The 19,696-nt window shown below is 56.3% G+C and overlaps 1 protein-coding gene across 1 annotated transcript; it reads right to left on the bottom strand.

Annotated features, from left to right (window-relative positions):
- Positions 1–211: 211 nt before the first annotated feature.
- SLC6A7 (solute carrier family 6 member 7) lies at positions 212–19,696 on the bottom strand. The gene is made up of 14 exons (XM_058543988.1): positions 19,459–19,696; positions 14,624–14,807; positions 12,818–12,949; positions 12,493–12,727; positions 10,611–10,749; positions 8,768–8,902; positions 7,727–7,830; positions 7,476–7,600; positions 6,689–6,801; positions 6,223–6,354; positions 5,638–5,737; positions 5,339–5,439; positions 4,586–4,753; positions 212–1,171 (listed from the first exon to the last, which is right to left on the bottom strand). The coding sequence occupies exons 1-14, from the start codon at positions 19,489–19,491 to the stop codon at positions 962–964; spliced, it is 1,911 nt and encodes a 636-aa protein (XP_058399971.1). The 5' UTR covers positions 19,492–19,696; the 3' UTR covers positions 212–961.

The following is a 19,696-nucleotide window of genomic DNA, read 5'->3' as shown; positions in this document are numbered from 1 at the left end:
GTCCTCCTTCCTCTCCTCACCTCCAACACCCTAGCTCAGGCCACCAGCCCCTGTTGCCGTCCTCTGCAGGCCACCCACCTCCACCATGTCGCCTCTAGTCCACCCTGCACACTGACCCAGAAGAATATTCTATCAACCAGATCATGCAAATCCCCTACCCACCCCGTATCCCTGGCACCCCCCTCCCCCTCATTCTTCATTCCCACCTGAACCCTGTTGTAACCTGGTAACACCCGCTTCTCCCGCCACCCTCCCTGCTCCCGAGCCCTGAGCCCTTCCCCTCCGCCCCAGGCCTCCTCCTGGCCCCAGGGGAGGAGGAGGGGGCTACATTCTGACCTCCACACCTTGGCCAGGACAGCTCCTCCCCATCCTGCCCTCCTTTTCTTCTCTCTCCATCCTCCTGGGCCCTCAGGTGCCACTTACTTCAGGGAACATGGCCTGGGCACATGAACCCACAGAGATCTGTCTCCCACTTGACTTGCTAACTCTTGATGCCCAGGGCCACGTGGGCCTCATGATGCCCGGAGTCGTCCTCCAGCTCGAGATTCCGGCTGTGCTGAAGTGTGCGGGGCAGGCTCCCAGAGGAAAGGGATGGGTCTGGGCCCTGAAGAGAGTTGAGAGGGTGGTGCGAGCTGCCACACGAGAAAGGGAGCTGCTTGGTCAGGAGGCCTGGGGTCCAGTCCCCTCTGCCATGTGACCTTGGGCAAGTGCCTCCTCAGTCTGTCCATCTGCAAAGTGAGAGCTGAGCTGGACCATTCTCAGCTTTGAATGGGTCTGTGGTCTGTGTGTGTGGAGGGGGTAGACAGAGGTTTCCGGAGAGGCAGAGGCCACAAGGAGGGACTTGTATGGGGGACCAGCATCACCACGGCAACCTCTGGCAACCTCGGGCCTCTCAGAACCCCAGAGGGCGCGGCTGCCCTTTGCGGCCCAGGCAGGGCCTCCTGTCCACCTGCCTCCTGCTTCACATCATGGACTCCTCCTCCTCGGCAATCTCGCGGTCCACCTCGATGGCCGTGTTCTCGAAGCTGGTGATGCCCCCATACTTGCGCATGTGCACCATCAGCGGCTTGGGCGACTGGCTCCCGGCCAGCGTGGCCACGTACATGCCCGTCCGGTTCTCCTCCAGCGACGGTCCCCAGTCCATGGCCGGCCGGCTGGCCTGCTGGAGTCGCTGCAGCAGAGCAACGACAGCGATCAAAACAGCGGCACTTGTGGAGTGCCTTTTGGGGCCGTGCACCTGGCAAAGACCTCACCGCATCACCTGGATTAGGCCTCGCAGCAACTCTGGGGATGGGGCGCTAACGTCCCCAAGGGAGTTGGTCACGTGCCTGGATGAGAACCCTGCTCTGCCACTCACAAGGTGGGTGGCCTCTGGGCATGGAATGTAAGCTCTCCGTGCCCTACTTCCTCACCTGTAACTTGGGGTTCATGAGGCCTCATAGGGTTGTCGTGAGGGCACCGAGAGGAAGCACTTAACAGGGAGCTGGGAACAGGGTAAGGCCAGTGGATGGCGGCTGTTGTTATGATTACTCAGCAGGCCAATCCAGGGGCCCAATCCGGGTCCCTCCCCCTCAATGCTGAGTCCTCAGGAGCAGGGAGCTTTGGGGAGAGAGCGGTGACCCAGGAGAACTGAGGAGGGGATTGTCACCTACCTTCCAGGTGTCTGACATTCTGCCTCATTCTGACTCTGATGTCTGGCCTTCCCCTCTCCCAGCCCCAGTTTCCATAGAAGGAGGGAGCTGACTAAGATGATGACTAAGCCTGGACATCCTAGGTTCCTTCGTCCTCAAACCACATTCCCAACGCCCTCTGCCCGCCCCGCCAGGGAGAAGAGCCTCCGACTCTTCAAAGAGGAGAGACAACCAGCATTAGGTGGAGCCCACTGGGTGCAGCTTCAGGGAGAGATGTGTGCAGTGCCCTTAGCCCAGGGCCTAGCACGCTGCGGACTCAAAGCACGGGGACACTTACTGAGCTATGTTAAGAGCATGTTACCCCACTGCCCAGAAACCCGCCAACAGCTTGTCATCTCACGTAGAATGAAATCTAAAGTGCTCACCACGGCCTCCACGGCCTGGCCTCTTGTCTACTTTTCTGACCTCAGCTCCTGCCACTCCCCCCCAACCCACTCTGATCCAGTCTCGCTGACCCCCTTGCTGTCCTCAAACATGCCAGGCCCCCTGCCTCAGGGCCTGCACTGATTCTCCTTCTGCCTGGAATGCTCTTCTCTTAGCTATCTATATGGATCACCTTGTCGCTTCAGTCAGGCCTCTGTCACCTCCTCCAAGAGGTCTTCCCTAATCACCCTGGCCGAAACACCATCCTCCATCATGCTCTATGCCTGTTCTCTGGTTCTGGTGTTCATTTTTAAAGTATAGCACTTACCACTACCTTTCTGTGTTCGTTTATTGTCTGTCTCCCACATTAAAATACCAGCTCCCTGAGAGCAAGGACTTAGGTTTGTCTCCTGCTGAACACTGGTGCCTGGACCAAGGCTTCTCAGCCTGGGCATGTTGACACTGTGGTCTGGAGAATTCCCTGCGTGGGAGCTGTTCTGCACACTGAAGGAGGCTTAGCAGCATCCCCGACCTCCACCCACCAGGTGCCAGGAGCACTTCCCCTGCACCCTGTTCTTCTGTGACAATCAAAACGTTCTCCAGACATTGCCAGGTGTCCTCTGAGGGCGAAATCACCCCTGCGAGAACCACTAGCCTGGAACTGAGCACTCACCGCATTCCAACTCTGTGCTAAGTGCAGCTAATTTAATCCTCATAGTATCCCTGTGAAGGGGGCATTATTGCTTTTACCCTCCACCTCAACAGATCTTATCTGAAAGTAAAGTTCAGAGCAGTTAGTTAAGTTGGCCAAGGTCACACTGGCCAGAAGTGGAGTTTGAACCCAGGCAGTCTGACTCCACCCTAAACTTTCGTAACACTCTGCTTCTCTGTTTCTCATAGTACTGACTATGTTGATAGTCACAGCACCCCTATGGGTAGGTATCCCTGTCCTCATTTTAAGGACAGAGAAAGCAAGGTTCAGAGAGGTGCAGTAACTTGCTTAGGATCATGCAGCCGGCAAATGGCAGACCCAGGATTCCCATCCCAGCATGTCAGTGCTGGAAACCCCAGTCTCTGAAGGTGGCACTTCTGCCCTGGGCAATGACTCCTCTGGGCTCACCCCCCACCCCCCACAACATGCCCCCTCCACCTGGCTGTGGGCAGTTGAGGCAGCAGGGCAGGGGGCAGGCAGAGCAAGGCTTGGGAACCACGAGCTTCCAGGGGGCTGGAGGCCTCCACTCTGAGAACCGCCCCCCCATTCCTCCCCTTTGCAGACACCCTGGCTGTCAAGCAAGGAGACAGTTTCCCTTTAGTAGCACAGGTGGGGCTCCTGAGGTTCAGAGAAGGCCAAGCGTTTGCCCCAAGTCATCACACAGCAGTTGGAGGCAGAGCGGTGGCTGGACTCCAGCACTCCCCTGCAGTCTGGGCAGTGTGGCCACAACCCACTTCCGCCAGGGAAGGTCTCTTAGCCTCTCCCCAGGTGGAGACCTGGAGGTGGGGTGACAGACAGCTGAGCAGCAGTGGAGCTGCATGGGGAGGGGCAGGACTGTGCTGGTAAGCAGGCTGGGGGGGGGCGATGGGGCGCAGCAGCCCCATCTACAGCCAATTTCAGTGGCGTAAATATTCCCACAACGTCAATTTCAAGGTATCAATGGTTTATCAGCTGGCTCACAACATTCCTGAATATTTAACAACTAGCTCTCACGAAGTAGTACCAGCTGGATCCAGCACACCTCTGATGGGATGTGTGTGTATGTTGGGGGGGTGGACCCCCAGGCTCTCTCAGCTCTGCTCACTATGACAGCCTCTTGCCACCAGAGGACTCCACACCCACAGCCTCAGAAGCGGAGGGCTGGGCGTGCAGAGGGCGCCCTGAGGCTCAGAGAGGGGCAGGATCTTGCAGTGTTCACACAGCATCACAGCACATCCACTGGCCCACAAAGGGTCACTCCTCTCCTCTTCCGAGGCCTGCAGATCCCTGTGCCAAACAGCTTGCACTCTCAATGCTTTCTGGGTTTCTCCACAAAGCCTTGGCCGTGGGCGGGGCTCACACCATCATTCCATTCCCAGGTCACCTGTGGCCACGGGAGGAGGGTGACAAGCCCATCTCCTGGGGTCCCTCAATGTTGCCTTCTGACCCTGAGTCCCAGACGGAAGCTCTGGGCTGGTGACCTGAGTCCTGACTTCTGCCTGACTCACTGTGGGATCTTGGGCAAGTCCCTTGTCCTCTCCCCAAGACGTGAGCATTGGCCGACATTGGTGGTCTTTGGATTGTGGCCCCTACACAGAGGCCCTGTGTGGTTGAGAGGCCACAGAGCAGGCCTCTAGCCCCCAAGCCTGCTGCAGCCCAAGCAAGTCTGAGCTGATTCATAGTTTGGGCTACCAGTTAGAAAAACTGCCCTTGGGGCTAACAGAATTCTGCATGGCCCTGGAGAGGGTGTTGGCGCAGATGTTTCTGCTCCAGCGGGTGGTCCCAGGGCAGGGCCACAGGTCGGGAAGGCTGGGGGTAGGCAGAGGTGGGGCAGACTCACCTCCCAGAGCGAGCCCTCCTCTCGAAGCACAGCCACCAGCATGCCGGCGGGGATCATGAGGCAGGACAGCAGGCCCATCAGGATGCCCAGCAGTTCCGCCCAGGCTGGGAAGCGGTAGCTGCCATACTCTGAGGGCTGGTACTTGACGATGCTATACACCAGCAGGGCCTGCAGGTGGGGGGCTCCCAGCATCACAGTGGGCCTCGGCCAGGCCCCAGGGCTTGGGATAGCCCAGGTGTGAGCTACCTTAAGGCCTGAGATAGCCCAGCCCAAGGCTATCTCAAGCCCTGAGAGAGCCCAACCCAGAGCCACCCAATGTCTGAGATAGCCCAGTCCTAAACTGTATTAGACCTGAGATGGCCCATCTCTGGAGCCTTGGCAAGGCCTGAGCTAGCCAATGCCAAGGCCTGAGACAGCCCAGATCTGAGGCACTCTAATTCCTGAGATGGTCTATCCCTGAGCTGTTCCAACTCCAGGGCCCAGAAAAGAAAGCCTCAAGGCCCAGCCCTAAGGCCCAGAGGCCAGAGAAAGCCCCACCCATTGTGTCAACCAATCGCAGAGCTAGGCCCAGCACAGTACAAAAGCTGGGGGCATCAAGGAGGAGGGGAGTAGACCAGGATGCCGGTGCCCACCCCTCAGTCCTGACAGAGGTCTACTCTGGACCAGGGCAGCCCTACCAGACTGAACACCGAGAGGGGCCCTGCTCTCAGCCCTGGGTCCCCAGGCAGCAGCCCTCCCTCCCATCCCGGTTACCAGGAGCGTGGCAGGGGACAGGAACAGCCAGCAGGCCCTGAAGTAGAGGCCCGGCTTGAAGCCCAGCATCATGTGGATGTCCCGGCAGAACCTCTGGATGCCTGCACAGGGGAGGGAGGGGAGGAGGATGGCCCCACCTGCAGGCCCCACAAGTGCCAGCAGCCCCTCCTCCTCCCCAACTGCCCCCACCGGAAACCCCGGCCTTGGGACCAGGGACCCAGTTGCAGGGGGACTCCAGGCTAGACCCCCATTCTCCCACTGTGGGGAGCGTCGACCCCGCCTCCCATGGCCCCTCTCACCGTACACCCGGGTGACGGCGAGGCACGTGGTGATCACCACCACCATTAGCCCGAAGCTGGCACTGTAGTCATCCAGAAGGACCAGCCAGTACATGCCCCCCTGGAACACAAGTCACAGCTCTGGGGTCCCCTCACCCCGGCTTCGCTCCCTGCTGTAGCCCCACTCCAGGCAGGAAGCGAGCAGGAGGCAGCCAGGCCGGCGGGGAGAGCAGGATGATGACAGCGTGGCTGCTGTCTCCCTGCCAAGCCCTTTATACACATCATCTTATTACAGTCTCACAACAGCCCTAAATGAAGACCCCCATTTTATCTATGGGAAAACAGGCTCAGGGAGGTGAAGCCACTTGTCCTGATGTCACTCAGCAAGTGCAGGAGCAAGGCGTGAACCCAGGTCTTGCAGACTCCCAAGCCAGGACTCTGGGCCATGGGCCAAGCTGCCCCTTGGGAGAGAGGGCCCGAGGTGGGCTGGGATCCCCACAGAGAGGAAGAAGTGGGCGCTAAGGGAGTGCTCGGCCTGGCCACAGACATTGCTCCAGGTGCCTCCCCAGCCTCGCCTGCCAGCCACCGCCCTGCAAAGTCACTCACGTCGGTGGTAAGGACCAGCCCCATCAGGTACATGGCCACGCAGATGAGCCCCGAGAACACGGCCTTCTTGGGCCGCAGGTAGTATGGGAACTCGTCCGTTACAGCTGTCACAATGGTCTCCAGAAAGGCAAACTGGGAGGGAGGGAGAGGGGGTCAGAGTTCGACCCCACCACACATACACACAGATACACACACGCACACACATCACACACACAGAGATACACACAGACAAAAGACACAAACACAGATACAGACACACACATCACACACAGATACACACTCACACAGACACATGGATGTACATACTCACATATCACACATAGAAACACACACATCACACAGATACACACAGACACACCACACATAGACACAGCTACACAGTTATACATCTCACATGCACACAGACACACATCACACAGACGCACACACACATACACGAGGCCCCACTGGTGTGGACAGGGCTCACCTGGCTGTCCAAGCCGAGAGTCAGTAGCATGAAGAAGAAGAGGAAGGACCAGAAGGGCGACAGAGGCAGCATGGTCATGGCCTGCGGGTAGACGACAAAGGCCAGGCCAGGGCCTGGGCCAAGGGCACACAGAGTCAGCAGCCTGGGGCACGCGGCAGGCCCTCACATACAGACTCAGACATACGCGGTCGCTTACACACACTTGGGGAAACTCAGAGATGTACACCAACTGCACACGTCCAACACTTTCTAACTCCTAGGGCACAGGCCGGCACGCTGTCAGTGCTCAATAAACACAGGGCGATAAAATAAATGAATTAATGAGTAAACGAATAAACACAAGACCCAAATGTAACACCTCATTTGGATCCCCTTACGTACACAACCATTTGCACAATCTCACTAACACACATACTTAGACACATCCATTGGCACAAGACACTGATTCACAAGATCATTTGCACCCTTGATTCACTTGCACACAGACATTGCAACACAGGATATGACTCATTTGGACAAGTAAGAGGAGTTACTAAGATGTGACAAGACAAGACAATCTCATACAGAAATTTGTTTATCTCCAGACACAAGTTAATTTGCACACCCATCCCTTTGCACATGGACACCAAGCTAAGACACGTTCATCCGTGTGCATGTGCACGCATGTGTACACACACACACTCAACATACCCATCCACAACCTTGCTGGTCCACACATAGGCTCACTTGCCCAGCCCGGCTGTGCTGACACATACTCTCACCCCCCGGGGCTGGGCAGCCTGCCCACCTGCTTTGGCTACTTGGTCCACAGGCACACCCAGCTCTTGAGACATGTAGCCTAGCACGGAGAAGATGGCAAAGCCAGCCAGGATGCTGGTGATAGCGTTGCCCAGAGTGACGATAAAGGTGTCTCTGCCGGGAGAAGTCCAGGCACAGGCCAGATGAGCTGGCTCTGCCCTCACCCCACAAGGCCCTCCCAGCCAGCCACTCTCCTCCCCACTCCGGCCCCCAGGGTCCAGGAGGCTGCAGGACACTGACCTATAGATGTTCTGGTGAAACGTGTTGTAGGAGGCAAAGGTGAGAAGACCCCCGAAGCCCACACCCAGAGAGTAGAAGATCTGAAGAGCAGCTTCGATCCACACCTGTGGCGGGGCAGGATGGAGACAGAGGGCAAAGAGAAGGGGTTGGCACACCGTGGTGTCCAGAGGGCCAAGGAAAGAGGAGGACGGAGGTGGGGCGAGAGAGAGCCAGTCGACAGCTCCAGGGATGGCGTGGTGAAGAGCCTGGCTCACAAGTGACACGGGCCGGGAGCAAACCCGGCTCCAACAGTTACACGTGGGACTTGGGCAAGTCCCTTCCCCTTTCTGGGCCTCAGTTTCCCCATCCAGGATCTAGAAGATGATCTCTAATATTGGTCCAATTCTGAAGGAAGCAGTGCCTCCTGTAAATTTTCAGTAGTTTCATACTGACGATAAGCCCATGCAACCCCCTTACTTCCTCTCTGGAGTCAGAGGGACCTGGATTTGATCCCAGCTCCACCACTTTTTAGTGGTACAGCCTGGGCAAGCCATATCGCCTCTGAGCCTTGGTCCCTCATCTGTGATGAGGGGATAGGAACAGTGCCTCCATCATGGGGTGGTATGAGGATTAAATGACTACATATATGCGAAGTGCTAGAGCAGGTCAGACATAGTCATCCATCAATAAAGAAGAATGTTGGCTGTCAGGACCACGGTTGTTACTATTATCACTAATGCCCTCCTTGGGGTTTGGAGTCAGACAGCTCTGGGTTGGAGTCCCAGTTCTGCCACTCCCTAGCTGTGGGACCCTAAGCTGATCGCTAACCCATTTGGGGCTCAGTTTTTTCATCTGTAAGATGGGAGAATAATGTCTACTTCACAGGATTGTGAAGAATGATAATAAAAAAGACACACAGTGTCAACCACAGTGCCTGGTACAGGGGGCTCACTACATGGAGGATTCCTACCCCCGGCCCCCCTTTTCCCCAGAGAGCCCTCTTTCCACTCCCCGGCTCAGGCCTGAACCCCTCCCTCCACACCCCAGCCCTGAGGGCCTCACCTTAGAAGACAACAGGTGGTGGAACTGTGGGGTGAGATAGAACTGGATGCCCTTCCAGGCCCCTGGGAGCGTGACTCCGCGGACCAGCAGCATGAGCAGGATGAGGTAGGGGAACGTGGCCGTGAAATACACCACCTGAGAGATGACAAGTGGGGACAGAAGGCAGGGGTGACCTTCCTTCTACCCTGCCCCTCTGCCGGAAATCCCCATCTTACTAACTCGCCTCCCTAACCTTTGGGTAGCCCAGGTTGGGAACAGCTATCATGCCTGATGCTTCTCTTTCCCTCCCTCCCTCCCTCCACACACGGATCCCACCAGCAAAGTCCTGTCACTGCTCCCCAAGGCCGTCCCAAATCTGCCCACTCTCTCAGCTCCACTGCGCCCTGGTCCAGGCCACCATCGCCCCTTGCCTGGAGGTTATAAGACTCTCCTCCCCATTGTGTCCACTCCTCCACTCCCGCAAACCCACCCGCATGGTCATCAGACACTGGACATTCCCAAACTCCTCTCCGCCCTGTCTGCACCGTTCCCAACCTCCAGCCACTCCCTCAGCAAACGCCACCAGGTCTCAGGCTCCTTGCTGCCTTGGGCTGCGCTCTGACTACTCTCCTCTCCTTCTATATGGAGTCTACCCTGTCTTTCTAGCCTTTTTTTTTTTTTTTTTTTTTGTGAGGAAGACCAGCCCTGAGCTAACACCCAATGCCAATCCTCCTCTTTTTTGCTGAGGAAGACTGGCCCTGGGCTAACATCCATGCCCATCTTCCTCCACTTTATATGGGACGCCGCCTCAGCATGGCTTAACAAGCGGTGCGTCGGTGCGCACCCGGGATCCCAACCGGCGAACCCCGGGCCGCCGCAGCGGAACGTGCGCACTTAACCGCTTGCGCCACCGGGCTGGCCCCTAGCCTTTCTTTTAATGGTTCTGTTCCTCGTGGACAACACTTCTCAGCACTTTGCAGAGGGACAAGTTCTAATTTATAAACGATTGAGTAAACCATGCAGAAGGTTTCCAAGCCTTTCTGAAACAGCTTTACGGCCCTTCCCTCCCTTCATAACCCGAAGTGGGGCATCTGCGGCTTTGTCTTCCCAGCATCTTGTTGGCCTTCTTCAGATAACGGTCCCTCGACTTTCCCTAGCTGGGGCTGATCCCATTCTCACCTCCAGGGGTGGGCAGGTGACCCAGCCAAGCAGAGCGCCCCACCCTCCTGGCCACAGTGACTGCTTCACGGATGGGTACATGACCCAGCTTACCCAGTGAGACTCAATTCTAGGATTTTTGAAAACGGGGTCAAGGGAGAACCCTTCACTAAGCAGGTAAGACATAAGCCTGGAGCTACTAGTGGCAAGCTCATGAAGAATGAAGCCTGAGGAAGAAGCCAGTCTGGAGGAAAGCATTGCTGAGAGACCAGGAGAACTACATTCCTGATAACATCTATTGAACCCCTAGACCTAGCCGTGCCTGAAGCACACCCTCTGGACTTTCCACTTGAGCATGATACTTGCATCTCAAAGAGCCCTGACTCAGATACCCAACCTTCAAGCTTTCAACAAACACGTGCTGAGCCTCTGGGTAAGCACTGGGTAAGGACACAAACTTGAATAACAGATAGGTCCTGCCCTTGGCAAGTTTCTAGTCTAGAGACCCAGCCTAACTGCTGTCCATCCTTACCTCCACCTCTTTCTTCAGGCAGTGCCTCTCGCCCCCCAGTCTCCATGCCCTGTCCCTTCCCCTCTTCCTAGTTGAAGTCTGTTTAGCCTCTCAGGCTTAGTTCACGCCCTGCCTCCTCCAGGAAGCCCTCACCCTACCTAGCCCCTCAGGCCTCCAGGGCCTCCCAGGCTTCACCTTGCCTGAGGACTTCACACCCTTGAGGATACAGAGGAACACGATGACCCAGGCGAGCAGCAGGCAGAGGCAGAGGTTCCAGCGGATCCCCCCGGGGCTGCCGATGCCCCGGCTCCCTTGGATGTGGAGAACATAGCGGCTGTGGGAGATGAAGGTCTGTGTCACCCTCTGGTCACCCTGCCACGCCCCACAGACATGGAGGAAAGCCGCGGCCAGCCTGTGAGGTGATCCTTGCTATTCTCCATCTGATTCCTCTCCATCCTTCTCTGACCAGCCCTGCACCCAGGAGGCTGGCCTCTGCAGACCCCATCGCCCAGGCTGCCTTCCACTTCGGTTTCCATTTGGGTCTGGCTAGTGGGAGGCAACAGCAGGAGACTGGAGGGTGGGAGGAGAGAGGGGCCGGGGTATTCGCACATGCATGTGTACACATGCACAGACATGCATGCACACACATGGACCACACACGCCATCAGAGGGTCTGGCTGTGACTGCCTTCTCCTACGGCACAGCTCTTGTTGGGCAGCCCTTTCGTCAAGGCCCCAAATCTCCTCTGGTTCCAGTAACACCAGTCCCTCCACTTACCTCCTTGGCTCAGGGATGGTACGGCTGTCGCTCTTGCTAGTCCCTGGTGCCTCCCCTTTCCTTGTGGATTCCCTCACCTCTGTAAAGTCCCTTCACTAAACTCCCATCAGTGAAGCCCTCGGAGAGGGCTGTCTCTTCCTGCCTGCACCCCAACCAATGCACGGGCCATGGCGTTTCCATGGAGACCCCCGGCAGCTGCCAATGACCACCCTATGTTTTTCAGCCTTAAGCTTTAGACCCAAGGCCGTCCTTTCTCACTGATCAGATACACTCCTCAGCAGGTGCAGACACTTCGGATGGACTTTACACGGGCAAATGAATGAACTGCGTAATAAATGCAGGCTGGAGACCAAAACATTTCAAGACAGGGGACCCATTTGGGGGAAAACTCCTAAGAGCAGCCCTTTGCCTGTGAAGGGTTAGGGATATCTGGTCTGTGTCCTCTTGTCAACCAGTGGTCGCTACCCAGGGACCAGACTACTCTGGAATGTTCCAGAAGAGGATCAGGAATTAGGAGGTTGGTTCCAGTACTGCCTCTGCCACCAACTACTGAGCAAGCCTCTGGGCCTTGTTTCCCAGCTACGAAGTGGGGCTTCAGGACAGGCTGCTGAGTAGTGACGTCCTGACACTCACCATTCCCAGAATCTCAATGCTCCTGGCACTGTGATCAGGGTCTTACGGGCATTACCTTGTGTAATTCCCACGACAGCCCCTTACACTAGTCTAGTCTTCTCTCCCATTAGATGGATCCGAGGTGGTCCCTACTATGTATGGTGCTGGCCCATGCTCAGTGCTTTACCTACAGATGTAGGAGGGGCTCAGGAAATCTCTATTGAAAGAATGAGTGAACGAGTGACTGACTGACTGGGCAACATCCTATGAGGCAGGGACTATCACCACCCCCTTATACTAAGGAAGAAGCTGAGGCTCTAAAAGGTTACCATTACTGTTATCATCAGCATCACTATTATCAGCTAGCATTTATGGAGCACTAAGTATCCACCAGGCTGTTTGGCACCATCTATATGACTTCTTTCCTTTAATCCTCACAGCAACCCTCTGAAATACTCTTATACCCACTTCAAAGAGGAAGCATCAGAAGCCAAATAAATTGTTCAAGGTCACACAGCTGCTCAGGTGAAGAGCTGGATTAGAACCCAGAGTCCATCTAACACCAGCACCTGATCTTGGCCTTCGAGGTGCACGCTGAGCCCCCTGGGGACAACGGTGCCTCCCTGCCCCCTGCCCTCCCAGCGACGTGGGGCCTCCCCAACGGCCGCTGGCCTGGGCGCGGCCTGACCTCCAGTACTCCTCGCTGGGGCTGACGGTGCTGGTGAGGTTGAGGGGCAGGGCCCCGTTGCCATTCTGGGAGCCTCTGTGCTCAAGGCAGAGGTCCGTGTTCCACCAGTTGCCGCAGTGCTCCCAGGGCAGGCTGCTGGTGAGGGAGGCGAAGAGGTAGAAGAGGACGTAGGCGATGATCATGTTGTAGTAGATGGCCACCAGGCCTACGATGAGCAGCATGGCTGCGCCGGCACCTGGGCGTGCAGGGAGGGAGGTTAGGGGATGCGGGCCACCTCCCGGCCTTCTCCAAGCCCAGACCACCCCGGGGACCACCGAGGCCTCACCTTTGAAGAGGGGGCTGATTTTCCAGACGGCCAGGGGCCCCAGGCTGGAGAATTGGCCCAGGGAGAGCTCGAGGAAGAAGAGGGGGATGCCGCAGATGGCCAGCATGAGGAAGTAGGGCACGAGGAAGGCGCCTGTGAGCAGGAGGGAGGTTGGGGAGGCTCTGGCTGGGTCAGCTCCCCTTAAAGCCCAGCTCCAGCCCCGCCCCTCCCCTGACACCACCTGTGACCCCATGGAGCACTTCCCACGTGGATTGGGACTATCTGACTTCATACCAGGAGATCACTGAGGACCAAGGGGCAGGGGGGATTTACTCACCTCTGGAGCCCCAGTGCCCAGATCAGGGCTGGGCTCAGAGCAGACACTGAGCAAGTGAATGAATAAACAAGTGAATGAATGAGTGAATTCCTGCTGAAGAAAGTGCAAACTCCTCAGCACAGAAATCAACGCCCTTCAGAATCTGGCTCCAATCTGCCTGCCTCTCCTGGCCACACTGCCTCAGATGCTTGTGGCTGCCACCTGTGGTCTCGTGTGTCCAACATCTCCTCCCCTTTTCTTCTCATATTGGCAGCCAAATCCTTTAGAGAACTGCCTACCACCATATGGCTCTGGAAGGGCTGCCAGTCACACCAGCCAACCCCCTGCCCACCCCTGCCCCCGTGTGGGCACATATCTCAAGCCAGGCCAATTACAGACCTTCCCTGCAATGCTATACAGACTCCTTTAGAGAGAGCAGCTCTGAGGATGAAGTCATTCCCAAGTTACCTGTGGCCACCCTCCACCCCAACTGCAAGGAGGAGGCCTGTCCTGGGAAAAAATGAGGTCAGGGCACAGAGGGAAAGAGAGTCGGGGACCAGGAAGAGGGAGAGCAGAGAGAACTGTGGACATCATGGAGCTCCTGGAGGTTCAGAGGCCAGCTCCAGGCCCACACTTCCCAGTCCTATCAATTCATCTTGTCCTCGCTTCATCTAGTTTTATTTGGATTTCTGCGGCTCTGCCAATATGCGCATCTTTAACGAGCTTGGTAGAGATGGGAGGAGATACAGAGTGCTGGGGGGAGCACGTTGGCTCTGGAGAAGATAGTCCTGGATGGAATGTTGGGTCGGCCACCGTGTGACCTTGGGCAGGGAACCGGGCCTCTCCGAGCCCTGGCTGCCTCATCAGGACACCAGCGCCCACCCAGGAGAGTTGTTATCAGGGCTAAATGAGACAGGCATGGAGAGCACCAAGCCCGGGGCCCGGCAGATGGTGAATGCTCAACCCCAGTATTGATAATGAGACTTAGAACATTGATGGAGAAGCAAGGACAACAGAGAATTTGTTTAAGATGGGAGAGACTTCATGTTTGCAGTCTGAATAGAAGGAGCCAGGAGAGGAGGATGAAGATTCAAGAGCAGGAATGAGTGATGGAGCAAGGTTCTGGAGGAGGGAGGTGGGGACAGGGGAAAGGAGAGAATATTAGCAGCACAGTGATTGATCACTGACAGGCAGATACAGCCCTTTATCATGAAGCAGAGGCAGCCCCCTCTGCCCATCACTCAAGGCCCAGGAAGTGCCAAAGCTCAGGGAGAGAAGCATGTGGGTATCCATACTGGGGATGAGAGAGGGGAGGAAGGGCCTGGGTGAGGAAAAGGGACAAGGCAGGGTAAGCTCCTTCCTCCCAGCCCCAGACCACTAGAAACGACTTCCAACGAATTCTGCCCAAGGTCACATAGGAGACGCTGGCCAAGGCCACTTAAAACCTCACTCCAACCAGAGCCTTGGCCCATCACCCAGGATGCCCCTCAAGCAGGGCCTCAGGCCCATACCTCCTCCGTTGGTGTAAGCTCGATAGGGGAAGCGCCAGACGTTCCCTAGGCCCACACAGTAGCCAATGCAAGACAGCAGGAAGTCCAGCTTGCCTGTCCAGTTCCCCCGGTCCGCAGCAAAGTCCATGTCCAGGTCTACATCTCCCTGGTCACTGGGGGTCATGAGTAGGTCTGGGGTGACAGGCTACCAGTAAGAGAGACCAAAGGGGTGAGAGAGAAAGGTGAAGCCAGGTTGAAACTGTGACCCCAAAACAAGAATATGGACTTGAATAGGACTACATGCAAAGACACTCTGTTGGTTCAGATAACCAACTGCTCTCATCTGGGCTCCCATGGTCATATGCAGGAGCTCCTCGGGGTCTTAGGTGACTATAAACTTATGAGACCAGCAGGGTGACTCAGGCACTAAGAAAGCCACCTTGATCTTGGCTGACAGACAGGTCAAATCAAGGGATGGTCCTATTTCATGATGACAATGACCACGATGATAATGATGATGATCTTATAACAGTTACTGTGTATTGAGCACCTGCAATGTGTTCACTGTCCTCAAATTTTACTCAAATTTTCCTGATTTCATTCTCAAAACAGCCCTATGAGCTAAGTATTATTTAAGCTCCATTTTACTTATGGGGGAAACTTAGGCTCAAAGAGGTATCATGACATACCCAAGATTTTTACAAGGCTGGCTAGTGGGAGAACTAATTCTGCAGCCCAGAGCTTCCCAATGCTAGAGTGAAGGTCTTCAACCACCAGCGCTAGGGTTTTGCTACTCTGTTCAGGGCACCATATTTTAAGGAAGACACAGACAGTTTGGAGCATGTCTAAAGGGCAGGTGGCCAGCCTGCAGGGTGTTCAGGAAAAGCGGTGACAGTAGGACAAGAGGAAGAAGCTGAGAACCCTTAGCATAGAAACGGGGGGACTTAGAGGGACTGTGTGCTCCCTTGAGGGAGGCGTTGGGTTTATGTTCAGGGACGCCTACAGAGGGCTGTGAATTTTAGTTCACGAGCAGGAAGAAGCTACTTAAGCTCTGATCTGTCTCAGCAAGTCATAATTTTCCTGTCACTGGAGGAGAGATGTATGCACAGGGAATGGAGGCCAGCTGTCCCTAAGGGCCCCTCCCGTGATTCCAGGAGGGCGAGGAAGTCCACCGGGCATTCTCCCTCCAGGCTGGGGCTGGGAGATGGACGCCCTCCTCCAGCTGCTTGGAATCTGCCCCAAGGGATGTGAGTTAGCATGTCCACGAGCTACCTGGGCCTGGACGGAAGCCCAAAGATACTAGGATGGCTATCTAAAATTCAGAGAGCAGTTCCTAGAAGTGATTCCAGGAATGGGTCAGAAGAAGGGGCCAGCCACACCTTTCCTGCTTGCCTCTGAAAGTCACACCCTACGGCAGAGAAGGATGGAACTGCAAAGAAGGCTGATTGTCAAATAATGTCCATGGTTTTCAGAGAGGAGAAAGGGCCCCTGCATCCTGCTGAGGAATGGTTGTGGGAAAGCTGTGATTCCACTGGACTGGGAGTCAGGAGACCACGATTCTAGTCCCGGGTCTGTGCCAATTCACTGTGCAACTTTAGGAAAGAGTCTTCTGAGCCTCAGTTTCCCCATCTGGACACTGAGGGGATTGGATACATCAGTGCTTCCAAAAACACATCCCTTAGGATGTTCATAGGTGTTCGGCGGAACAAAGGATTCTTGAATCAAGGAAGTTTGGGGAAAGCTGGGTTAACACAAGGTAAAACAGGTTCCTTTGCTGCAGGACTTGGCACATTCTTTAATGGGCCAATATGCACCGTGAGTCTCCAAATAGGAGCTAGAATAGACAGTATTCTCCAATTCTATTTAAGAAAAGAGTTTCAAGGAGCTGGCATGCTGGGATATACTTGGGGAAATGCAGGTCTAGACAATCTCTCTCTAATAGTCTTCTGGGTCTGATGATCTGTAAGGCAAGATTCACCAAAGAGACTTCCCTGGAGATGCTTGCAGTGGTTGAGGACCAGATCAGATCCGAGCACAGGGACTCAGTAAATAGCAACTGACCAGATTTGTTTTTTTCCCCTAAAATTGTCCTTCCTGGTACCAGCCCCAGTTGGTGTCTTCACACAAATCAGGTGGTGACAGAGGAGGCTTCACTGGGGATTTGTCACATGAGCATTGCTGGGATGAGATGGTGAAAGGAGAGTATGACTGTCACAGGACTGGAGGTGTTTGGCTGTGGGGACAGGGTTGGGGCAATGGGCGCAAGTGGCAGAAATGGGGTAACAGTGTTGGGCTGACTCTCAGAGATAGTGACAACCACAGCAGTGATCCCACCGGAGGCTGGCTATTGGCCAGAGGGGCCGGGGTGACGGGGATAGCATGGCATGATGATGGGTGATGGTGACAAAGATGAAGAGCATGAAAAAGCTGCTTTTTAAGTAACCTGGTTCCAAAGGTTGAGATAAACACAGGCGGTTCTTTAGCTGCGATCTCAGACACGCTGAGGTGCGGTGAGCAGCAGCCCCCAGACCTATCTGAAACCCACCCTTCCCTCTGATGCCCTTTTCCCCAAGGCTTCCTCTCCAGCTGGGTGAGTATCAGCCCTCTGGAACCACTCTCTACCACCTGAGCTCCAGGAGGCCTGAGGTAACAGCCAGTTGACACTGGCCCCTGGTATTGGGTGGTGAGGCAGGCCTGTGCCCCATCTGGCAGGAGGGCCCGGTAATGAGGTTCCTCTGATCCCTCCTGAGAAGCTGCTGCCCTTTCTATGTTCACAGAGCAGTCCCGGCTCTCTGTTTCCATGGTGACAAGAGTTCCAAGAGCAGGATGCTGCCAGCTCTTTCGTCCCCCTCCTCCCCCAATCAGAGGGAAGCCTGCTTCTGCTCCATGGGCAGGGGATGGGGTCCTCCAGAGCTGAGCCAATCCGAAGCCCACCTGGAGCCCCCACTCCCATCATGGGGTGAATCCCAGGAGGCTGGCACAGAGAGGATGGAAATAGTAGGGAGAGAGAGGAAAGCAGCCAAATCAATGGGGCAGGGTTGGAAGCTTAATGAATGGTTTTGCAAGACCTGCACCCCCTCTTTTAGGGACCAGCAGATGTAGGTCACCAGCAGCGGCAGGGCCTGCGAGAGGTAGGACTGCCCAAGCCAAGGCTCTCACACCCTCTTCAGGATGAGAGACAATAGGAATCTGGAGTCCAACTTCATCACTGTGCAGCTGAGGAAATTGAGTATCAGGGAGGAGAAGGGATGAGCCCAAGGTCAAACAGCGAGTTAAGGACAGAGCAAGACCAGGACCCAGACCCCTTGACTCTCAGCCCAGTGCTCATCTCTGAACAACGCTGTTCCTTTGCTGATACCTGGCATTTCCTCACTCCCTGCCCCCTTTTCCTTGAGACCAAGGGAGGGGACCCTGAGGCCAGGCAGCCCCATCCTTGCCCTGTTGGTCCTAGGTTGCTCAGCTCACCTTCAGGAAAGCAGTAAGCTGCACCCCTCTGTGCCTCGGTTTCCTTGTCTATAAAGTGGGGATAACAAGACCTAGCCCCCAGAATTGTTGGAGGATTACATGAGATAAGGCTTCACAAAACATGGCTATTTACATGATGTGTGGCCTTGTGGGGAGGAGAGGAAAGGGGAGGGGGAGAATGGAAAAGAACAGGGGCAGGAATCAAGAAGACCCAAAAGACCCATAAGTGGCCCCAAGAAGTCACTCTTGTCAGTGAATCAAAAGGACCCACTTATCACAGTGGTTCCATGCCCAGCTGCCCAAGGGCAGAGAGCCTGAATGAGTGTGTGTTGGGGGGGGGAGGACTCGGGGGAGGGAAGTGGTCAATAACACAGCCCTGTGAGCAGTTCTCTCACATCTACCAGCCCCTGGGAGTTCATGGCAGCCCCTACCCCAGGACAGTGGGGCCTGCTTTGGTGCCCCAAAACTGGGGATGGGCCAGTGATGGTCCAGGTTAGAGAATGGACTTGCCCAAAGTCACAGGGTAAGTGGCATCTGCAGAAATAGTATCCAGGAGTTCTGACTTGTTGGCTAGGACTGGTACTTTTAAGCCAAAAGCCAGAAAACTTCCCCCAATACTCTCCTTTCCCGCACAGCTTGGCTGCGAAGTCCAATCCCGCAGGACGAGGTGGGGAGGGGCAGAGGTCCGGGCCCAGGGCCCCAGGAAGGCATAGATTTGGCCACCTCTCTCATGCCAGCTTCCACCTCACCCCCAGATCCCTTGGGTCTCCCATTTCCTCCCTCCCTCCCTTTGCCTCCCTTCTGCCTGGGGAGGGGCAGCCTGGGGTCCTAGCAGGGAAGCTAAAGCTGCCAGGAGAAGGAGGGGGGTGGGGAGGAAGCAGGTGGTGGGCCCGCAGGGCAGGAGCAAGGCAGGAAAGACGGAGGTCCCCCTGCTAGCTCTGCTTCAGTGTAGAGTGCAGGGATGAGGACCAGATCGACGCCCCCATCCCTCACCCAGGAAATTAGTCCAGCTCAAGGCTGGCGCTCAGCTATTCCATTCCCTAGCTCCCAATCAGCCCGTGGGGGAAATGGGCGGGGGCCTAGGGAGGGGCGGGTGCCTGACCCCAGCCACCCGTACCCCCCGTGCCTCCTGGGGCTGCAGACACCTGTTCGCAGGACCTGGCCCAATGAACCCCAGCCCCCATCACACTACATCCGGACCCCCAGACAGTTGGGGGGACCACCTCCACCTCCGCAGACCATGAGCCCGCCTCTCCCCTCAATCCAGCTCAGCTCGGCCTCCCCAAGAGCCCTGAGCTGGGTCCAGGTGCGCTCTCCCACCATCCCGGGGCCTCGATAGGGGAGGGCCTCTGCACTCCTCCCTCAGGTGCGCCCCCGCCCTCGCGCCCTACCTTGCGGAGGTGAGCTCCCTGGAGCTTCTTCATCTTGGAAGGCGGGTTGCTGGGGCTTCTGGGCTTAGCTTCCCTTCAGCGCAGAGAGCGAGCGAGGGAGCAAGAGATGTGCCGCCGGCCGGCCGCCGCGCCTTTGCCCCCGCGGCTCCCGCGCACCGGCTGGGGGGCGCGGGCGCAGGCGCTGCCGTCTGTCGGCTGCGGGCGTGGGGCGCGGGCCGGGCGCTGCGAACGCCCTGCC

This window comes from Diceros bicornis, chromosome 1, assembly GCF_020826845.1.
Source record: "Diceros bicornis minor isolate mBicDic1 chromosome 1, mDicBic1.mat.cur, whole genome shotgun sequence".
Classification (NCBI taxonomy): Eukaryota; Metazoa; Chordata; class Mammalia; order Perissodactyla; family Rhinocerotidae; genus Diceros; species Diceros bicornis.
The sequence above is the reverse complement of the archived record's forward strand: the minus strand, read 5'-3'. Positions and strand labels throughout refer to the sequence as shown.

Excerpts from the sequence above, each read along its gene's own strand:
- SLC6A7 (XM_058543988.1), bottom strand. The coding sequence starts at position 19,491 with ATGAAGAAGCTCCAGGGAGCTCACCTCCGCAAG. Across the intron at positions 6,355-6,688 it reads CTCTCGGCTTGGACAGCCAG|TTTGCCTTTCTGGAGACCAT; the intron begins GTGAGCCCTGTC and ends CCTCCCTCCCAG. Across the intron at positions 5,440-5,637 it reads CGCCGTCACCCGGGTGTACG|GCATCCAGAGGTTCTGCCGG; the intron begins GTGAGAGGGGCC and ends TCCCCTGTGCAG.